Source organism: Vanacampus margaritifer, chromosome 12 (assembly GCF_051991255.1).
Source record: "Vanacampus margaritifer isolate UIUO_Vmar chromosome 12, RoL_Vmar_1.0, whole genome shotgun sequence".
NCBI classification, from domain to species: domain Eukaryota; kingdom Metazoa; phylum Chordata; class Actinopteri; order Syngnathiformes; family Syngnathidae; genus Vanacampus; species Vanacampus margaritifer.
Window position 1 is genome coordinate 6,863,598 of NC_135443.1, and position 19,888 is coordinate 6,883,485.

The 19,888-nt window shown below is 42.2% G+C and overlaps 1 protein-coding gene across 9 annotated transcripts in view; it reads right to left on the minus strand.

Moving 5' to 3' along the window:
• ccdc88ab (coiled-coil domain containing 88Ab) overlaps positions 1 to 19,888 on the minus strand; it is a 51,883-nt gene that overhangs the window by 16,992 nt on the left and 15,003 nt on the right. For all 9 annotated transcript variants that reach the window (XR_013296128.1, XR_013296129.1, XM_077581490.1 and 6 more), the window contains exons 4-21: positions 15,253 to 15,322; positions 10,902 to 10,960; positions 10,087 to 10,170; positions 9,872 to 10,012; positions 8,943 to 9,115; positions 7,060 to 7,141; positions 5,963 to 6,121; positions 5,616 to 5,762; positions 5,398 to 5,542; positions 4,654 to 4,832; positions 3,698 to 3,835; positions 1,843 to 2,026; positions 1,624 to 1,754; positions 1,167 to 1,460; positions 898 to 1,080; positions 548 to 826; positions 346 to 470; positions 42 to 180 (exon numbers count right to left, since the gene is read on the minus strand). Coding sequence is in view for 7 of the 9 variants with exons in the window: in XM_077581490.1 (XP_077437616.1) it covers positions 42 to 180; positions 346 to 470; positions 548 to 826; positions 898 to 1,080; positions 1,167 to 1,460; positions 1,624 to 1,754; positions 1,843 to 2,026; positions 3,698 to 3,835; positions 4,654 to 4,832; positions 5,398 to 5,542; positions 5,616 to 5,762; positions 5,963 to 6,121; positions 7,060 to 7,141; positions 8,943 to 9,115; positions 9,872 to 10,012; positions 10,087 to 10,170; positions 10,902 to 10,960; positions 15,253 to 15,322 (2,712 nt within the window). In the remaining 2 variants the exon portion in view is untranslated. The remainder of the gene's footprint in view (positions 1 to 41; positions 181 to 345; positions 471 to 547; positions 827 to 897; positions 1,081 to 1,166; positions 1,461 to 1,623; positions 1,755 to 1,842; positions 2,027 to 3,697; positions 3,836 to 4,653; positions 4,833 to 5,397; positions 5,543 to 5,615; positions 5,763 to 5,962; positions 6,122 to 7,059; positions 7,142 to 8,942; positions 9,116 to 9,871; positions 10,013 to 10,086; positions 10,171 to 10,901; positions 10,961 to 15,252; positions 15,323 to 19,888) is intronic.

The window sequence follows — 19,888 nt, forward strand, 5'->3', positions numbered from 1 at the left end:
TTGGAATTTTTTGTTTGGTGTGTATGTGTGTGTATCTTTACGGTCTTGAGTTCCTGGCGAAGCTGTTGGTTCAGGTTGGACGACTCCTGCAATCTGGCCTCAAGGGCGGCGATCTTTTCCTCTTTGATCTCCAATGAGGACTTCAGCGTTGACTCCAGCTTGCTTTCTAGGAGCTTAAACCTGGGAAATAGAGATAGGGGATTTACTTCACAAATTCAAAACTGCAACAACTGTTTAAATATGTGTCACCTAAGTCTAAATTGGGCCACAGACCTGATTTATTTAGACTCCCAGTTGCACTACCTGAGAGTTAAGGGGACGAGTTCTAAGTGAATTTGTGGATACCTGTCGTCCGAGTCCTCGTCGAGCAGCAGCCTCTCCTTATTCAGTCCAATCTTTTCCAGCTCATGCGTCAGTTTTTCCAGGTCGTTGTTGATCTGCTGAGTGCGCAGCTTCTCGCTTACCAACTCCTGATCAAAAACACAGGGAGGATTTGTTTAATTTTGCTCCTCCAAAACAGGCCATTTCTTCGTCTTGTCCCACAAACCTCTCTGAGTGTGATGAGCGTCCTCTTATCAATGGTGCCTTGTTTGAGCAGTTCCTTCTTCTCCCTCTCCAGGTCTTTGACACGCGTGCATGAGTCCCGGAAAAAGATCATCTCCTTACCCATGGTGCGGTTCTCCTTCTCCAGGGCAGAGATTCGCTGGTTGCTATCATCCAGCTTGGAGTCGCGGATCTCGGCCTGCTGCCTCAGCCGCTTATTCTCCTTCTCCAGGAGCTTCTTGTCCTTTTCCAGTTGGGAGCTCTCCTGCTCTAGCGTTTTGTTCTGGAACAATGATAGTAGACAAGTGAAAATTTTTACTTCTGCTATCATTTCGGCGTCATTTTTCCACCCACCTCCTGCTCCAGCTGCTCCAGGCGCTTGCTGGAGATCTTGAGCTCTTCCAGGTTGCGTTGGAGGGTTTGGTTCTCGGACTCCACCTCCTGAAGCTCGGCCTCCAGCTGCTGGATCTTCTTGCTGCTGTTCTCTAGCGCCTTCTGCAAGCGCTGGTTTTCCGTGTCGAGGCCTTGGTAGCTCACCTAGGGTGATGGGAGCGTGATAAGTGATAAGTCAAAGGCACCATTAAAAATAAAACTGGTGGAAGAGTTTGGTGGTAAAGTCTCACCTCTAATCTCTCCGTCTTCTTGGAGGTGGCTTTGAGGAGCTCCAGGCTGCGCTTGAGCTGGCTCTTCTCGCTCTCCAGCTCCCTGTTCTCAGCCTCCAGCTGCACGGCCTTGGCCCCGGCTGAGCGGAAGCTCTCGGCTGAGCGCCGCACCTCCAGGTTCTCTTGCTCAAGCTGCGAGTTCTCCTTCTCTAGCGCCTCCAGCTGGAAGGCCATGTTCTTCAGACCGTCCAGCTTCTTCTTGAGGCGCCGGCTCTCCGCCTCCAGGTCGGTGTTCTCCTTCTCCAAAGCAGACACCTGCAGGTGGAACAAACAAAGAGGGCTGTTATTTTTGACATTTTTAATGTTTTGATTTTTTTTTTTTTATTACAAAAACAACTAATTTAAACCTTATCTAACCGCCAGTTTGTCAAGTAAAAAAAACAAAAACAATGTGAATCTGGAGCACCAAAGAACCAACCTTCGCGCAGGTGATTCCCAGACTGGCCACTTTCTTCTGCAGACTCTCGTTGTCGCGCTCCAGTTTCTGTATCAGAATCTCCAACTCCTCCGCTCTCTCGCCTTTCTCTTTCAAGGCCTCAAGTTCTTTTCCTGCAGACAAACAGCCGCCGTGTTGATCCGACAGAGGAAAAGAAAACATACACACTCGAGAAAGTGCTGGTGGAGACGTTTTGCTCACTCAGCTGTTTCCGTTCAAACTCCATCTTGTTGAGCTTGCCCGTGGTCTCGCAGATGGACTCGTGGAGGATGCGGTTCTCCTTCTCCACGTCCTTGACGCGAGCCTCGGCGCCGACCTGGCTGCGCTGGCGCAGGGATGACACCGTTTGGCTTAGGTGCTTGTTCTCCTGCTCTAGACCCTTCAGCTGCAGAGACAACACCGATCAACTCATTCATGCAACATACTAGGGGTGTTTTTTTAATTCAGTACAGAGGAATAGTTCCCACACAAAACATAATGGGTATGGGACCGGAAGTGTAACTACCATGGTTAGTGCTTTCATAGTTTAATAATTCACACGGTTCAAACTGTTACTATTGCACTTGTCAGCGTTGGTGACTGTGCTACATAGAGTTGGGTCGTCTGCATCATTCATTACCTAAAATGAAGACAAACTATTTACAAATATACTTTCTTAAAATAAAAAAAATTATAAAAAATATAAAACCTACTTTAAAAAAAATACTATTTATGACGTACTTTTAGAAAAAAATTTTTGCTGGCGTAAACAAGACAAACTATTGATATTGCACTTTCCTAAAGAGAAGGAAACTTATGTGTACTTTCTTTAAAAGAAAAGTAAAAATTCATTTTTTTTTTTAACTATTGATGTTGCACTTGCCTAAAAAGAAGGCAAATTATCAATGTTTAATTTACCTCAAACAAAGACAAGATATTTATGTTCACTTTACAAAAAAGAAGACAGACTGATGTGACACTGCACTAAAAATAAGACATATTAATGACATACTTTCGTAAGAAGACAAACTTTTGATGTTGTACTTTACTAAATGGGGGGAGAAAAAAAAAAAGGAGTAATTGCACCAATTCAATGTCATGCCGTAACAATGTAGTAAATGGCAGTCAAGGCCAAAATTACCATAACTAACAAAAAGCTAGCACGTTTTCTAAAGGTTTTGTTCTCCGAGACATAACCAGTGACATAATGTGGTAAGCACTCTGGCCAGTGTAAAACAAATTTGCTTCATGAGACGATGGGAGGTAAAAAAATAAAAATAAAATCCCACTTGGAGAGCACAAGGGACAACCTCAAAGAGCCACACATGAATAAAAAAAAAAAAAACATGACTGATGATCAAATAAATGTAGCTTATACCGTCTTTTAAAAGTCTCGGTGTGACTTCAAAAGACATTAAAGTTGCACTAGAACGGACTGTAGCCACCATTATTAGCATTCGCACCAAACTCATTTTAGTTGAAACGTGTCATTTGTTTGATTTTTTTCAGATTTTACTCAGATATTTTCTTGGAAAGAAGAACAGAGAAGCACACTCTTTTCTATTTGTAGAGTCAATCTTTACAACCTCCCAGAGAGATTTGACCACAGTAATCTTGGCGTGTAGCATGAGGCGTCGTCTGCGCCGTGTTCCATCAATCAAAGACGTGAACTAATCCAAGGTGTCACATTTGGGTTGAACCGCTACAGATTCCCCCGTGGACCCCTGACAGTGAATCAGAGCGTCTGCATCTAGGCCATGCAGTACATACAGACAGCTCTTCTTACAGAATGCACTGTCAACGCTCGCTTTTGGTAAATGGGAACCATACTCATTTTCCCAAGTGGCTTCTTAGAAGAAGAAAAAAAGTTCAAATGAGTGTTTTGTTTGTGTGTGAGTCATGTGATGCACATTCCCAAAGGAGGAATGTCATACTGTCAACGTTTGGTACAATGACTGACTCGTGTGATGAAATAAATCACACGATCCATTTCTGTACAAAATGGAGATCATTCCAGTTAAAACTAAATTTAGGTCAGGTTCAAAGCATCATGCTGATGACGATTGTGATCTGGTACCTGTCTGTCGGAGTTTTCCCGCAGTGTTTCCAGCGTCTTCTCCAGCAAGGCCTTCTCCTTCATCAGGTCTGTGCTCAGAGATTCGGCGCTGCGGAGCGACTCTTTCTCGGTTGCCAGTTCACTTTCCATATGCTCCAGCTAGTTAGATCCACATTGAGGATGAATTAATATTTTGTAGATTTGATTGTTTATAAATTTTGCCTTTTATCACAAAAATTTTAAAAAAAAATTATTAAAAACATTGCAAAGTGTAAAATAAAAATTATAACTACAAAATGTGTATTTATATAATAAATACTATTACCAATGCAATTTGTAACGCATGACTAAAAAAAAAATAAGATGTGTAAATATGGCTCAGTTGTAAATTGAGTAATCTGCTGCTGAGTTTCCTATATTTTGATGCCACTATCACTGTGGTCCACATTGTGTGCGTGAACCTGTTTTTATCACAAGCACGGACACACATAAAATTAGGCATATTATTTTCTCTTTTAATACTACCAGCATTAATGTTTTTAAGCACTGCTGCTAAAGACATCAATGCACCCTGATATAAACCCCTCACTTTTGTGTGGGAAGAACAACAGCATTGTAAAGGTGGCACGGAGCAGGCCTACAGGAGGCGTAACTCCCTGCAAAGAGGCTCCTCTGGGCGAGGGGCGTTTAGGGTGTCACTGAGCGGGAAAAGAAAAGGCAAAGCCCGGCTGGTGGGATTTACAGCTTTGCTTCCCTGCTCCTTTTCTTCCCCTCTCCAAATACTTTCTACCCTTTTCTCTCTGGTACTTCTGTTGTTGTGGGCAAAGTGTCAAGGACAAGGAATTGGGAGGATGTTCTTGAATCAAATTAGCAATTTATATTGACCAACTAGAATGTTAACAAACCACTGGCTCAAGAACAGAGCCCTGATGTGCACCCCCCCAAGGAATAATAATAATAATAATAATATTGCTCACTTTTTGGTTGAGTCTCTGGTTCTCCTGGCTGATTTTGCCCAGTTTGGCAACTGAGTCCGAAGCAGTGCCTCCTCTGAGCTCCTCCACTGTCTTCAGCAACGTCTGGTTGTCCTTCTCCAACTTAAGCAGACGACTGGATGTCAGCTCGTTAACTTCTTCACCAAGGGACTTCTGAGGGGCTGAGGCAGCAACGAGCATATTAATGCAGTTTTGTCAACAAAATGTAAATTAAAGGAGACATCTTGTGCCTTTTTCACAATTTAACAAAGACCAGGGGTGGGCACACTCTGTTTTCTAGGGCTAGAGTCCTGCAGGTTTTGGATGTTTCCCCGTCTCCAACACAGCTGATATATGATCAGCAAGTTCTGCATAAGCCTGATAACCATCCTGATAATTGGAATCCGCTTGTGTTGGAAGAAGGAAACCTCCAAAACCTGCAGGACCGAGTTTGCCCATCCCTGATATAGACAATTCAAAATTAATTTATAATTTCTATTAAAAGGCTCCTTCTAAGACAAAGCCCCATGGTGTACGGTTCCAGCTGTTTAAAGCTTTTAAATGCTATTTCAACAAACTAACAAATCATTATCCAGATCCGTGGCTAGTTAAATCTCTTAACAGATTTTAATAACTCAAAAGAACAGATTATCCTCCAGGAGCCGTTGAATATTAATTACAGGACTTTAGCCAAGAGTTGAGGCAGAGCTAATGGAAGGATGCCAAGATTTTTGTGGTTCTTCTCACCCTCGGTCAGCTCTGGTGTTTTGGACAGTTGCTCCAGCTCCCAGCCCAGGTGCAAGGACTCATCCATGCTCTGTTTCTGGGCCATTTCCAGTACAAGATTTTCCTCCAACAGCTCCTCCATTCGCTTGCGATCTAGATCTCGCTCCTGATGGGGGAAAAAAAAGTCTTTGATTTTAGAAGTGTTTAAACACAACAATTTCCAAGTGTGTTTGTCTCACCATCTCCAGATCGTGAATTTTGGATTTCAGCTGCAGATTCTCCTTCTCCAGGTGATGCAGTTTGTCAGATCGGCTTCTGCTGGCATCTAGCTGCTCTTCCAGCATGCTTTTGGTCTCCAGCAGAACCTGATTGTCCTCCTTTAGCTCCTACATGATCCATCACACAACAAAACATTTAAAAAGCAACCGATGTGCTTGCAGGCCTTTATAGGGCAAATATCATCTATGCACATTAATTTGTGTTAATTTGGTTTAAATACACAAACTAATGAGAAGCAAACTTAATTTGCAATAAGCATTATGCTTTATCCTCATCTTGTTTTCAATGTTGATTTAAACTACCGTACCTCCACTCTGGCCTTGTAGAACTCGATGTCGTGGAGTCTCTCTTTGTAGCGGCACAGCTCGCTCTCCAGTTTGTCCACGCGGATGGCTTTCTCCCGGAGGGCGTCCAGCTCATCGCGGTAAGCCCGGGCCGAGCGAGCATCTGAGAGTAGCTGGTAGCTCTAAACAGGTTGAAAGACAAATTAGATACATGATATGAATGTAAATTTTTCACATTTTAATTAACCAGAGAGACTGGTTATGTGCCTCTTTAGGTTCTGCGGTTTTGGTAAGCAACATTGCTCCAACTGACTATTGGAGGGAGGTATTTATTTTTCTTTAGTAGATGCATACACCTCATATTAAGCTCATCTGTTTGATTCTTAAGTTGGTGTTTGAGGAATAGCTTCAACAAACCAAGTTAAGTAAAGTTACTACACTTTTCTTTCTTCTGAGGGTTAAAAGCAGGTATTTATTTGAGGGAGGTATTTATTTTTATCAAGTGGATGGCATCCTCCCTTATGGGCTTAATTTACAACTCCTTAATATCCGTGTTGAGGTAATCACAAGTTACTACAATTCTTTCTCCCCAGAGGTAAAAAGGGGGCATCTATTTTAGGAGGCATTTATTTTCTTTAAGTAGATGACGTGGCCTGCTTAATGGCACCAACTGTTAACTCTTTAATGTCCGTAGATGGACGATAGCAGCCAGAAAATCACAGGCTACTTGACTTACTGCGCCCCTGAGAGAAAAAATGAGGCATCTACTTGTATTTGAGGGAGGCGTTTATTTTTCTTCATTAGCAGCTCAGTCTTTAATGTCCATAAGTGAACAGAGTTAATAATGTTTTTTTCTTGAGGATCAAATGGTGGTGTTTATTTGAGGGAGGCATTTATTTTTCTTAAGTGGCCAACACTGTCCAGTGTCCTCCTTTGCCTTGACCTCATTGACCTCATTTAGCTGCGACTGTCAACCGAAAGCAGCATGAGGTTGCCGCTCCAAGCTAAAGATAGCGCCAATTATAGTCATTGCTAACAAACTAGAGCCAATTAAGAGCCACAGAGATAACACACACACAAGTAGTAGGGGGTGTCTTACTACGTTGTGTTACACACACACCTCCTGCTGAATCCTCTTGAGCTCCACCTCCATATTCTCCAGCTCCTGCCGTGTGTCCAGAAGCTGCTCGCTCTTCTCTTCCCTGGAAAAGCACCAAAGTAGTATAGATATTGTATGTACTTTACTGAAGTAATCCATTGTTTTTTCCAGAATTTATTCCCCATGGAGGAATTTAGAGGCCGTTGAACTTTTCATTCCATGTTGTTCAGAAAATTCCAAATGATGGCAGCCGTTGCAAAGTGTTAATAAAAGTGTACTAGTAAAGCTCCTAATGAAGTATCCCGGGAAATATGCAGTAGCGCATGTGTATATTTCCCAGTCGTCCTGACCTGAACTTGACTCCCTGCTACTTCCAACAAGCGCCGTCTGCCGAGCATCACACTCGACACAAAACGACAGTTACAACTCCAAGATAAACAGCAACTGACATGCAAATGTGTCTGCAGCTTCACGACATCTCAATAAGGCAATGGCATCCTTCATGGAGATCCCTTTATGCATTTCTGTTTTCATTTAAGCATTTCTTCCCTCCTCCAACTCTTACCCCCAAATCACAAACACCTGTCAGATCCTGCCTCGCAGATTAGCTGCAGGCTCACGTTTTGCATGCAGCTGGCTGGGCTGCTAACGGTTGAACACGCCTTGCATCTGAGCTAACACTTGTGTGCGCCGTTATATTTGATGACTCCTCAGTGATATACTTTATTGCTTTATTATAACTAAGGTATGGTCACCATTTAGCCCCTATCAGCTACATGCTACAGTATGTCCACCAATCATTCTTAAGTTGCTAGTTGTGCCTGTTAGCGGTTAAACGCTACCCAACTCTTTATCTTGCAGTTTGTGACAATACCATAGCAACCAACAAACAACAACCAATGAGCTTGGCTTTTATCCACAGCTCCTCTTCCAAGGCAAGTGTGGCGCCTGCAGTGATGGAGCGCCACAACAAACGAGTCCAGTTTCCCTTGAGGAGACTTGTAATCCATTTTAGCATTTAACGCAAGTGGAACAAAAACAATCTCATTAAAAGTACTACAGAGTCTTGCCCAGGCCTCATGACGCCAGACCCTCTATTTAGAAAAAGAACCTAACGTACTATATATGCAACTGTATGTGAAATACTTCCCCCCCATGAAATGAAAGTAAAACGGAAGCTCTATAATTCATTGAAAGGCCATATATACTTTATGAGAGTGGCTTCACTTATTTGGGCATCCGGGGATAGAGCGGTGGTCCCCTCTGAGCTCTGCACTATACGGTAGGCTATATGAAAATGGTAATCTTGCATTATTAATGTTCATATACGCCTATCTTGCGTGAATCAGGAAGTAGCTAAATCTTAGCTAGCTTGCTGGCTGGTTGTTTGGTTGGCCATTTGAGTCACCCATGGTATAAATGGCAGTCAATGGCAGACAAATTCAAGTTAGAAATCACTGAATTCAAATCGCCATAATTAGACCACCATGTGTTTTATTCATTTATTCAGTTTATTACTAATCTGTAGTTAATTCCAGCTAACCATTAATTAGATAAATAGTTACCCATTTGAGTCACTATGGCAGGAATGGTACAGTCCACCACAAAACCAAAATGCCATCATCTATTTGGCATGAATCAGGAAGTAGCAAAATATTAGCCAATTAGTTGTAGGAATCGTAGCTGGCAGTCCATCACAGAATCAAAATTCCACCATCCATTGAACATGTAGCTTTCAGGAAGTCAATTCTAAATGAAGCAGGAAATGTAGCGAATTATTACCCAACTAGTAATTAGTCAATTCACAGTGGCCATGAGAGTCATTATTGAAGACTAGTACAGCTTGTGTCGCATGAAACAAGTAGTAGCTAATTAGCCAATACAGAAACAAAATGGCCACTCACAGTTCCTGGCGCAGACGTCTGATCTTGGCTTTGGCATCAGCCAGCTCCACAGAGAGGTGCTGTCGGCTTTCTGTCCTCCTCATGCTAGGGGAGCCGTTGGGCGACTGGGCCGGACCGGCACCCAGCGGGGACAGCTGAATGCAGTCCCTCTCTTGGGTCAGCTCCACAATGGTCTGGACCACAGTAGAGAAAAGTCAGAGTTGGCACAAATTAATCTAACAAATCTTGGTTAACTGTTCTACACTGATATGACAATTATATTAACTAGAAAAAAGGAGACTGCTACAGCAAAATGGCGGCCCCCACACAAAAAAACAATCCATTTTGATCCCCAGACTGTGACAGGAAATGGACTTTTAATTGAGAACTTCTGGATAGCACACTGATAATCTGGAGGCTATTACGCACACACACACACATACACACACACAGAGCTTTTGTATCAGTCGTAGGCATCTGCACCCTATGGCTGGAAACACAACTGATGCATGAATAGTAAGAAAAACGCACACAGACACTAATCGTTCATCCATGAGACAGTTAACAGTTTGCAGCCTTTTCCTTCCTGAGGCCACTTGCTTGTGGTAAACTTTCCACACAACTCAAAATGGCGCCATCCATTCTGCGTGAACCAGGGAGTAGCACAATCTTTTCATCTCCTAGCGGTGTCTATTAGCATATAAATACTACCCTATGTCCATATTCAAGTGAATAATTGTGCATGTTAGCAGCTAAAGTCGCTCCCTTTTGTCTGTCATCAGCTAAATGCTAAACATCAGGCACTTAATAAGTTTGTGAGTTTGAAATGGATGCACACTGGAGCCAGTATTCCATTTATTATACAGTTTGAAACTAAAACACCAAATCATCCTCCACTCTAAATTACTTCGTAAGAAGGAAGCAATACAACCGTATATCTCCTTCCTTACCTCTAACTGTGTGTCCCTGTCATCCACCACGTGTTTGAGATGAAAGGCCAGGTTCCTGGACAGGCTTGCCAGGTCCTCGGCAGGCAGCTCCCCACTTTCCAGCCACTGCAGGTCCACCACATTCTCTTGGTTGTGCGTCACCTTGAAATCACACACCAACGTCAGTGAGAAGATGGCAGGAAGGCCGTGGGGGACTGACTGTGAGGGACGCTTACTTCTTGAATGTGAGATGCAATGGCAGCTTTGGTGTCGAAATCCAGAGTCTGGATGCGTTCGATGTAATCTTCCTTTTTCTCGCACTGGAGGCAGAAGAAATGGTTTTATGTGGAGAACTATAAATTTTGCTTGACGTTATCTGTGATCAAAGAGGAACCTGCTTTAGAATTAAACTAGTGGCTGTGGGACAGAACAAAACCATGACGATGTAGAATGAATCTCAGATGACCCAGGATGAGTTCACTGTCATGTGAGAAAAGACAATCAACGGCCTTATCCCATTTATTGATGGCTTTCATTTATGAAATATGCCTCTTTAGGTACAGTTGACCCACACATTTCGTGGGAGATAAGGACTGGGCTAGCCTGCGAATAGCGAAAATCCGCATATAATTGATGCCTATGAAATGCAAATTCCCGCGGAAATTTTGAATGGGACTGCTGACTCTTGCAAGGTGGAAACACGCATGTGCTGTACTGTATGTAGTACTTGTAGCAATAGTAGTAGTGGTATACTAGTAGCACTTGTAAAAAAGCAGTATTTAAATAGCAGTCCATTACATTTAATAGAAAAAAAAAATTAAAAAAATAATAATAATGTGTTATAAAATAATATAATTATAATAACACAAAAACAATGCTGATTAACATTCAATATACCGGTAAATTATTCATGAAAAATAAAGGAAAAATATTTGTAAAATATTTTTTTTAATTAGGGAAAAAAACCCTGCAAATATAAAATTGTATTTCCTTTATTATATGGAATTACACAAAATTCATTAATTCATTGAAGTTACGAAGTGGATCTTACCTGAACAGCACAGCCCAGAAGTAGCAGCAGCAGTTTCTTCATCTCCTCCAGACCTCGCTCTAAAGAACATAAACAGAAGGAAATGTTCTTTAAGAAACCATTTTCAGGAGCAAAAATATGTCTCTTGGTCAATTTGACCCATGGCGCGATTGCTCAATGATCTAAATGTTAAAAAAATAGGGGGAGGGGGATTAAAGAAATCTCCAAAACATTACTTTGGATCTCATTATATAATAAAATACTTTGTTTTAAAATTTGTTTTAATTTTTCAGTTCACTCTGGAGGGCTGGTCTACCCATCAAATTACGATTTACGACTACTACCTTTTTGACATCTTCCACAGTGAGAAGACAGAATGAAGTTTCAAACATCTGTCAGCGAGCTATACAGGCCTCAACTCATCTGCTGGATTTCAACCAGGTGTTGAGTCTGTATGTGTGTGTATGTCACAGTGAGTAAGCTTCAGATATTGTGTCTACCCTGCTGTTGTGTGACAGTGATTTATGTGCACGTGCAACATCGACAGTCAGACGCAAAGAAGGTCATTGACCTCTGACTTTACCCTTTTGAACGAGAGCGAAGACAAAAGAGGCAATGCATTGCTCACTTTGTAAAGCCTCACCTAGTCCAATTAAAAGCATTAAAAAAATGTGGCAAATTCATTAAATAATACACTCGTTCGGACCACTTCATTTGGTACATTACCCCAAGAGACTCTGTCTACAATGGACCTCTACCAAGGCTAAACAGGAAGGGGGGGGGGGGGGGGGTTCTGTGGTTTTACAAATTGTAATCACAGGGTTTTTCCATGCCACGACAACTAAACAAGGCGTTCTCCATTATGTGCGCACACATCATGGCAGACAACAAGGCACTCTAAAATGGCTATGCCAACAGACTATCCAAGGGGTGTAGGCATAACTAGCCCTGGATAATCACTGATGGAAAAGCTAGACTCCAAAGTGGATGGTGCCATTTTAGCCGGGACCCTCCGTAAAAACAAAACGGGAAGAAACAAATCTATGCATTCACTCTACAGGGTTTTCAAACAGCATTAAAAAAAAAATAAAAAGAAAAAGTTCACATTTTGAATACCATTTGGTTGTGCCGGTAATCCCGTATATCTAATTCAACGTCTCATAAGTGTTAAGTAAGAAATTAAGTGTGCAGGGGGACTTTTGGAGGGCCCAGATGAGTTGATGGACTGACAAAAAAAGTCAATTCTCTCCGCTGCACAGCTTAGCGGGAACTTGTATTAGCGCTGTCGCTTCGAGACGGTTAGCGGATTTAGCTCGGCAGCAAGGTAGGGCGAAGATAAGCAGCCTGCTAGGACAAATAATGGATAGAGAGACAGAGAGAGAGGAGAAAGAGAGAGCAAGAAGACGCTGCAGGAGGGAGAGATGAAAGGCAGCCAGACAAAGAAAGCAACAAACAGGGATGCACGGATGGACAGAAGGCTGAAAATAGACTGGAAGCACATCCATTCTCGATGTATCCATCATCCCTTCCTCCTTCCTTCTGAATCATCTCTTGCTTCTTTACGCCGCTTCCTCTCCTCTCCCGGCCCGATCTTCAAGGACACTGACTCACCGTGTCTGTCTTTCAAGCGTAGCTATGATGACAGCTCGTGAGCCATCGCTATAAACGCCTCGCCTGCCGGGATGAATACAGTCACTCAGGACTGCATGACTTGCATGTTTGGGGTTGCTTTGCTGGAAATCGTTCAATGAGCCTCGGTGCAGCAAAGGACTGGATAATACTCTACATGGATGGTTTGGGAGTAAAGTATTTCCTTTTGATTTTATGTTCAATATTTTGGCTGTTCAGTGTTCATTTAAACAAGAATCAAGAATTGCAGTGCAATGTACAACTACAACTCATCATTCAAGCCTCCCAAAACAGCCTGTTTTGAGGGGGTGATGCTGGCCCCCAATAATTAGCTGAAAAAAGTGAACGCCCACAAAGATAATAAAATCATGTCATTTGGGGTTGAACTCTGAACAACTCAGACATATTCTCAGAAATAGGCAGCTAACTAGTGAATATTTACTCCATTGTTTAATGTCACATGTGATAGGTGGGCAGCCACTCTGGAGACCCAACTATTTGTATAGACAAAGTCCATTTTTAATTATATATTCATTTTCAGTAATGCAAATGCAGAGTTCAGGCAGGCTTTGGATTCAAGCTTGTGCCAGCTGTCAGTGATCAATAGTTGTCTTGGCACAAGTACATTTTGTCATTCACAATATTCTTTTCATGTTTAATGATTTTTTTATTTTAACAAACATTACAGTGTTTCGCAACTCCACAGTGGTCACTTTTTAACAGAAATTACTTTTGGGGGTCCGTACAAATAATACAAAAACAACGCTGACAGTCAGCAAAAACATGACAGATGACTTTTACGACCACACAAAAGAGGCACTGTGCTTGCCTGTTGACATTTGCATGCAAGCACGCCCATCAAAACGACACACACAAGCTGAGAGCAGGCTTCGGCGGCAGCCTTCGGGTGGCACAGTAAGTTCCCACTGTTGGGAAGGCACCCCCCCCCCCCCCCCGAAGAAACATCGGCCCCCTACCGTCACCAACGAGAGCATAATAAAAGCCACATGTTCAATGACTTTCAGTTGGCAGCCGGCAGCTCTGACTGTGTGCTCCTACTGACTTCTTAACTGACTGAAGAAGAAGGAAAAAAATGCAGAATTTGGCTTAAATCTTTCTGCTTTAGTCTGCTTGCTCCAAGAAAACTCTATTTTAAAATCAGTCTTTCAGATAAAAAATTACTCAGTAATGGCATGTGACACAAAAACAATGGCTAGAACATCACAGCAAAACGTAGCAGTCATGTCATGAGACGCCGTAAATGTGAGATAGTACTACGGGAAGCTATAAAATCCGCTGCATTAGCCACAAGTGACGCTAAGAAAAAAAAGAAAAAAGAAAAGAGAAAGACATTTGGTGACTACCTAATTTCTTGTGTTTAGTTTAATGTTTTTATTTCAATCAGCAGTTTAAGAGAAAGAACCTAAAAACAGATGTGCATCGTATATTCAACTACTGTATTTCCAATGTTCAGGGATAGCAGCTCTCATTATTCTAACAATAAACAAAAAAAAACAGTCATACTTCGGCGCAGATGCCCGTGGCAGCCTCTTATTGTTCATTTATTTACCCTTGGCGGCTGCGTTTTAAATTAAAGCCGCGGAGGCAGAAAGGCGATGAAAGAGCTGACGTGATAGCAAAAGCGGCAGTGAAAGCAAGATAAAGGCGGCAAAGTGAGGAATCTGAGTTTGCACAGCTTAAAGACGACATAATAGGGAAATTTTAGCTTATAATTGCTTTTTATAGAAACACCCATCAAGTGTGAAATTAAAGTAAAGTCAAATCTGTTATCTAACCGTTTCTGAAAATATGCAAGCTCTTTTGAATTTTGTGAATTGTTAATTTTTTCCTGGCCATGACTTGGAAGCTAGGCTGGGTGAAGATTCACCATTTTCAATAGATTATTAAAAGACACAAAAGGAAAACACAAACACTAAGAGAAAATGCCATGGTAGATCACCACTATTAATCACAGATTAGCATCAGATTCGGTTACGTGGCACATACTCTGATGAAGTGCTGTCTCCATCAGTGAAAATATCAATGTCATCTTCACGAGGTCTCACTTATCTCTCCTAGCTCAGCAGTACACAAAACTGGTGCAATTGCAACGTGATTAAAAACTTTGCTTTTGCTCCTAATTGAGACTTTGAGAACACCCCGCTTTAAGGATCTAAAACCAAGACTGGAAACAAAGAGGATCCCCGATCCTTCCGCCAACTATCTTATAATAAGCATAGTCCACCACTGCTGCTCGTTATCGTCCCTCCTCAAGGTTACACCCCAATATCAAGTAGCAGATTTGGGCCGCCGCGGAGGTCAAACCGATCACCATCCCGTCAGCGTGAAATTTAAACACTTTAAGACCGCGGAGGTTTGAGACGTATCCAATGTCAAATCCAGGTTCAGTGGGTCAAAGCTACAAAAATGTTTTATTTTCTGCAGTCCAGCCTCCCTTTGTCATCATATATGAAGCACCAGAGCAGGCAGCTTAATTACTGATGCACTGGGGGTGGTGGCTGAAAAATAGACATCTCGAAGTCAGAAGGAAAACTCATTTGAAACATCAAAGCGGCGGAAAAAGGAAAGCCGGTTTATTGGTGCATTGTAGTTATGCGATGAGAGAAAAGCCGCATAAGAATTGCTCGTGACCGCCGAGTGAACTCGGAGTCTCTAAAATTCTACCCCCCTTCCCCCAGTGGGTTGATCGGAGATGAAGTCGTGTTGTATGTAAAGGGCTTACCGGTGAGGGGGTTCCGGCCCAGGATCAGCACATTGGGTAGGGGCATCATCACCAGCTGCTGGAGTGTCTCCTGTCATGGGGAAAAAATCCAAGGTCAGAGGTAGTTTTCATACACGTGCTAAGAAGCTTGGGTTCTTGAGACAAGAGAAACCTTATGGAAGTTAATAAAAATACACGGGCTGACTTCATGTACCTGCTTTTACTATTGAAAAGATTTAAAATTTAGGATTGCTGACCCGATCGTTCTCTGATCAGGGGATAATCATGCCTTTGATGACTAACCAGAACTTCAAAAGCATGGAAAAAAATGCTTTACTTAAGGCAATTGGTATACAGGCTGTCAAGTGCAATATCATCACCAATGCAAGCCATTGTGAGTGTAAAGCCTGAGGCATGTGGAGCTCATATTATATGTAGGTGATAGACAGCAGAATTAACAGCATCGATCCCCTGCAGTGTTAAAACTGCGTGCGTCGTGGTGAAATTCATACGGGCTAAATTGCTGGTGTGGGTTTTCTGCCACAGGCATCCCCCCCCCCCCATTCACATGTCAATCAAGCAAACTCAAAGGAAACGCGCAAACACAATTACCACTCTGTCCAGTTGGCCGCCACATTCTTCCAAACTATACACATGTGGGTCAGAACCTTCCTCTTGTCCATACAAGTCATCTGAAAGGGGGGTTAATCCCAGGTCAGGATAAATCAAACAGGAAATGGGTGGGAACACACGACAAGGAGTGGAGGGCTACTTCCTGGCAGATCGACACACAACCGCAAACATGGAGGACAACCGTAAAACAAAGACGCAACTTTCTGTAGTTTTTCCAAGTACATGGTCATCTAATTTGAATATTTCATGTCAGAAAAGCACTTTTGAGCTCTACCTCCTGTTGTAACCATCTGCTATATACATATTGCATTACCTAGCTGGGGGGCAGGAGCACACATCTGTGAGGTACTACTGAGAAGTAAAAGTACGACTAAGACTATGATGACTCAGAAACAAAAAACAACAACCTCCTTGTTCAAATTATGTAAAACTATAGTGTCAGGAGTACGTTGGTGTTGCTAATAAAGACAAAGTAAACAACTGCTCAAAAGGTTTTCATACAATTAACTACTTACCATGAAAACATTATTGACTTAAAAAAAAACACACCTGAATGTCATGAAATTGACCTCGTTTCCCGATGACACAGTCTTTAGTCACCTCATAAGTAGGTTTTGTTTGGCCCACCTATGCAGTACATGTCACTGTTCCTTCCTGCTATTGAAACGCATTGGCAACATTTTGCAAACACACACAGACAAACGCACACTTCGCTCTGTTGGTGTCTAAAACACTTCCTGGCTTTAGGATTTGACATGGGGACAGAAATAAAACAAAAAAAAAAAACACAAAAAAAAGAGTTGATTGCATAAGAGAAGTGGAACTCTGTGCCCCACTTACATTCAAGCGACAGATGGATGACGACAATCTGGCATGAGAATGGAGCGGCACTGCACTCTTTTTTAGCATCTTGGCAACCTTTGAATTGTTGTATGGTCAGAATTGAACTCCATGACCACAGAGTAAAAAAAAAAAACGGTTGGGGGTGGGGGTGGGGTTCTATAAAATCATTGTACAGTACGGTCATATGAGCCGTATTTGCGTTGGTCATGAAGTGACACCTCGTGAGTGAAATAACAATCCATGCTTTTGCCGTCTTTAAAGGGTTGGTATGTGCTTTGCAGTTTTAGCCTCAACAAGTAGCTCAGCAACTGTACTTGGCATTGGCCCCGCAGTAGAAGGAGCAAGGTGGAGAGAAAAATAAGATTTGGAAATTAAGGATTATTAAGTATGGGTTGCCACAGAAATCAAAACTGATAAGGATTTAGTTTGACCAATTAGTTTACAGTTTTAAAATTCAAACACACGAGTGAACGGAGTGAGGTTCACGTGACTGGTGCAATAGAGCTGTCCAATTTGAACAAAACAGGCTTACAAAAATGTATCTAAACATCCAGACTTTCAATCTTGAGGCAACAATCCCGGATGACACATTAAGACAGTTTTTGAACAGTTTCCAGACACTTTATATTTCTATCTTAATATAAATAATTTCCAAATATTTTAGTAATATAATTTTTTAATGGTGCATTTCTATAAATAACCATCACTCGTGTGGCTGCCTTTCATTACCACCTGCACTAATGTCGTCTCTATATTGTGCTTCAGAGAAAACGCTGAGTCAGAGCTGAGAGGAGAAAGCTGCAACCGGACTTTTTTTGGGTTTGCCAACCACCACCTGTCCCACGCCTTTCGCTCCAGCGTAGACAGTCGCACCTGTTCACTTCAATGGCAGCATGTGTTTGCTGCGCAAGTGGTGCATTTTAGCTTGTCGGATCCTGCACGCCACCCAAATTGAGCTGAAGACACAGATACGACTAGAGTATAGCCAACCTTTTGTGTGATCTTTTTGATCAGATGATTTCTGCTAAATGTAGGGATGTCATAAGACTTTATGGCACAGCATTGAGTCGGACTGAATTCTCAACACATTCCATTAATATTAGCCATGGAATGTATTGCAAAGTTTAAATAGTCTTTTTTTTTTTTTTTACTACTATAAATGATGCAAGAGTGCCACAGTCACAATTTAATAAGCTTTTTGGACATCTAATGCATGGATGAATGTGGCTTTGTAATAAGAAATGTATATTTGATACAGAGCAGTGATTTTATATATTAGATGAATACGAGATGTTTCAGAATCTTTTGCCATAGAGCGTCTTCTTTAAAGACATTCATGGTTCTGGATGCCATTTTTCTTCTAAAGGCTTTGGGCAACAAATTCTGCCTAGCAACAAGAAAATATATATAAAATAATTGAAAGCATCCAAGTATCCCAGACAGAAGTGTTATGCTAAGCTTTTTGATCTGTGCCATTTAAATGTATAGTTTTATTTGACACCACATCCAATCAGAGTGCGCACTGAAGTTTTTTCTATTAAGCAGCCTTCATAAGTGGTAGGTGCACAAAGTGCATTTTCTTTTTCGAGTGGATAGATCCAAGTACTTAAGGAACACAACAAACGTCCGATGGGGTTGATTTGAATTGATGAAATGTCTAATACATCTCCTGATGCAGCACTTTCACAACTCGCTCCGGTTGCATTTGCAACGCGAAGGCGGGCAGGGAGGAATAAAACGCTTTGAGGATTAGCAGCGGGCTAATACGACAGCTAAAACACAGCTGCCTAATATTCCTCTCAGATTATCCGGGGTGCGGGTTTAGCGGCTCTCATGCATAAAACATGGACACTGCGGGAGGAAGAAAGAAAACGGGAGAAGCGAGGGTGTCATGGCGATGCGCTGCTGCTAATACCAAAAAGGCAAGCACGTGCGCGCACGCCTTCCTTACGCCGCAATGTCCGTCTTCCTTCGCATGGGATGTGTTCGGAATCCTTCACTCATTTTCACACTCTTGAATCTTCAACTATATTGTTCACTCGTCCAATTAAATACTTCGGGATCTGTGGTTAATTAGATGTCAATGCTGTACCAAATCAATGTCAGCTGGTGTTATGTCCATGGCAAACTCCTGAAAATTCTATTTGTGACCCCCCCCCCCCAAAAAAAAGTTGACTACTTTTCAGGATACAGTGTGGTATACATTAAGGGCACTACTGTATATACGGGAGAACCTACAGTATACTTGCTGCAACACAAAGTGTAAATTCACTATATAGGGCACTACCTGCATATAGTGGCTATGAAGGTTTGGTGTCTATTAAACACACGGGAGGGAGCTGCAAAGACAAATAGAGGGGCAAGAAGGAAGAGGAGGGGGAGGATGAAGTCTTGATTCCATCACCCACTCGAAGCACGACCCCCTCCTCTTCACCCTCTTCCACACCCCCCCCCCCCCCTCCATGCCGACTATATATTTCCGTGTTATTGATTTCAGTAAGAATCACAGCCCCCGTCCACTGTGGCTCATCTTCCATCCCACAGAGACGTTTAGACACATTGATGGGGAGGCGTGTTGGGTCAAGGGGGACATATCACAGCACACTAGCGCTGACTGACTCCCATGATTTATTACGGTTGGCGTAATAGCAGATAATAAATAACGCGGCGAGCCAATCACACATATTGTTAGGTGTCATCTTGTCCGGCAACCTTTTGAGGGGCGAAGCTATTTATGTGTGAGGATGCAGGGATGCTCTTTTGTCTCTCTAGACAAAAATGCATAAAATCAATAGAACAGGGATTCTCCTACTATGGTGCGTTTGGAGTTCGACTGGTTCATTTACTGGAATCATTTAATGTGAACATCTGATTCACATTTGAAAAACATTTTCCACACTTTTGAAATTGAAGCTGGAAGCATAAATAAACCAATTTTTCATGGCAAATCCTCAAAATAATTCAACTTGTCATGACCCACCCATATTAGCAATTAACATTAGCAATTTAGCATCTTCAGATTGAGGGTCATTAAGGGCGTGGATTTCCTTGTAGGCATTACAAGTAATTCATTCACCTGTAATGGCCACTTCAAATCAAAATGTCTGACTTGAGGTTCCATATTTGTAATGGGTCCTAAAAACTTTGTGTATCTGGTCAAGAGAGCTGCTAGCCAGAAGAC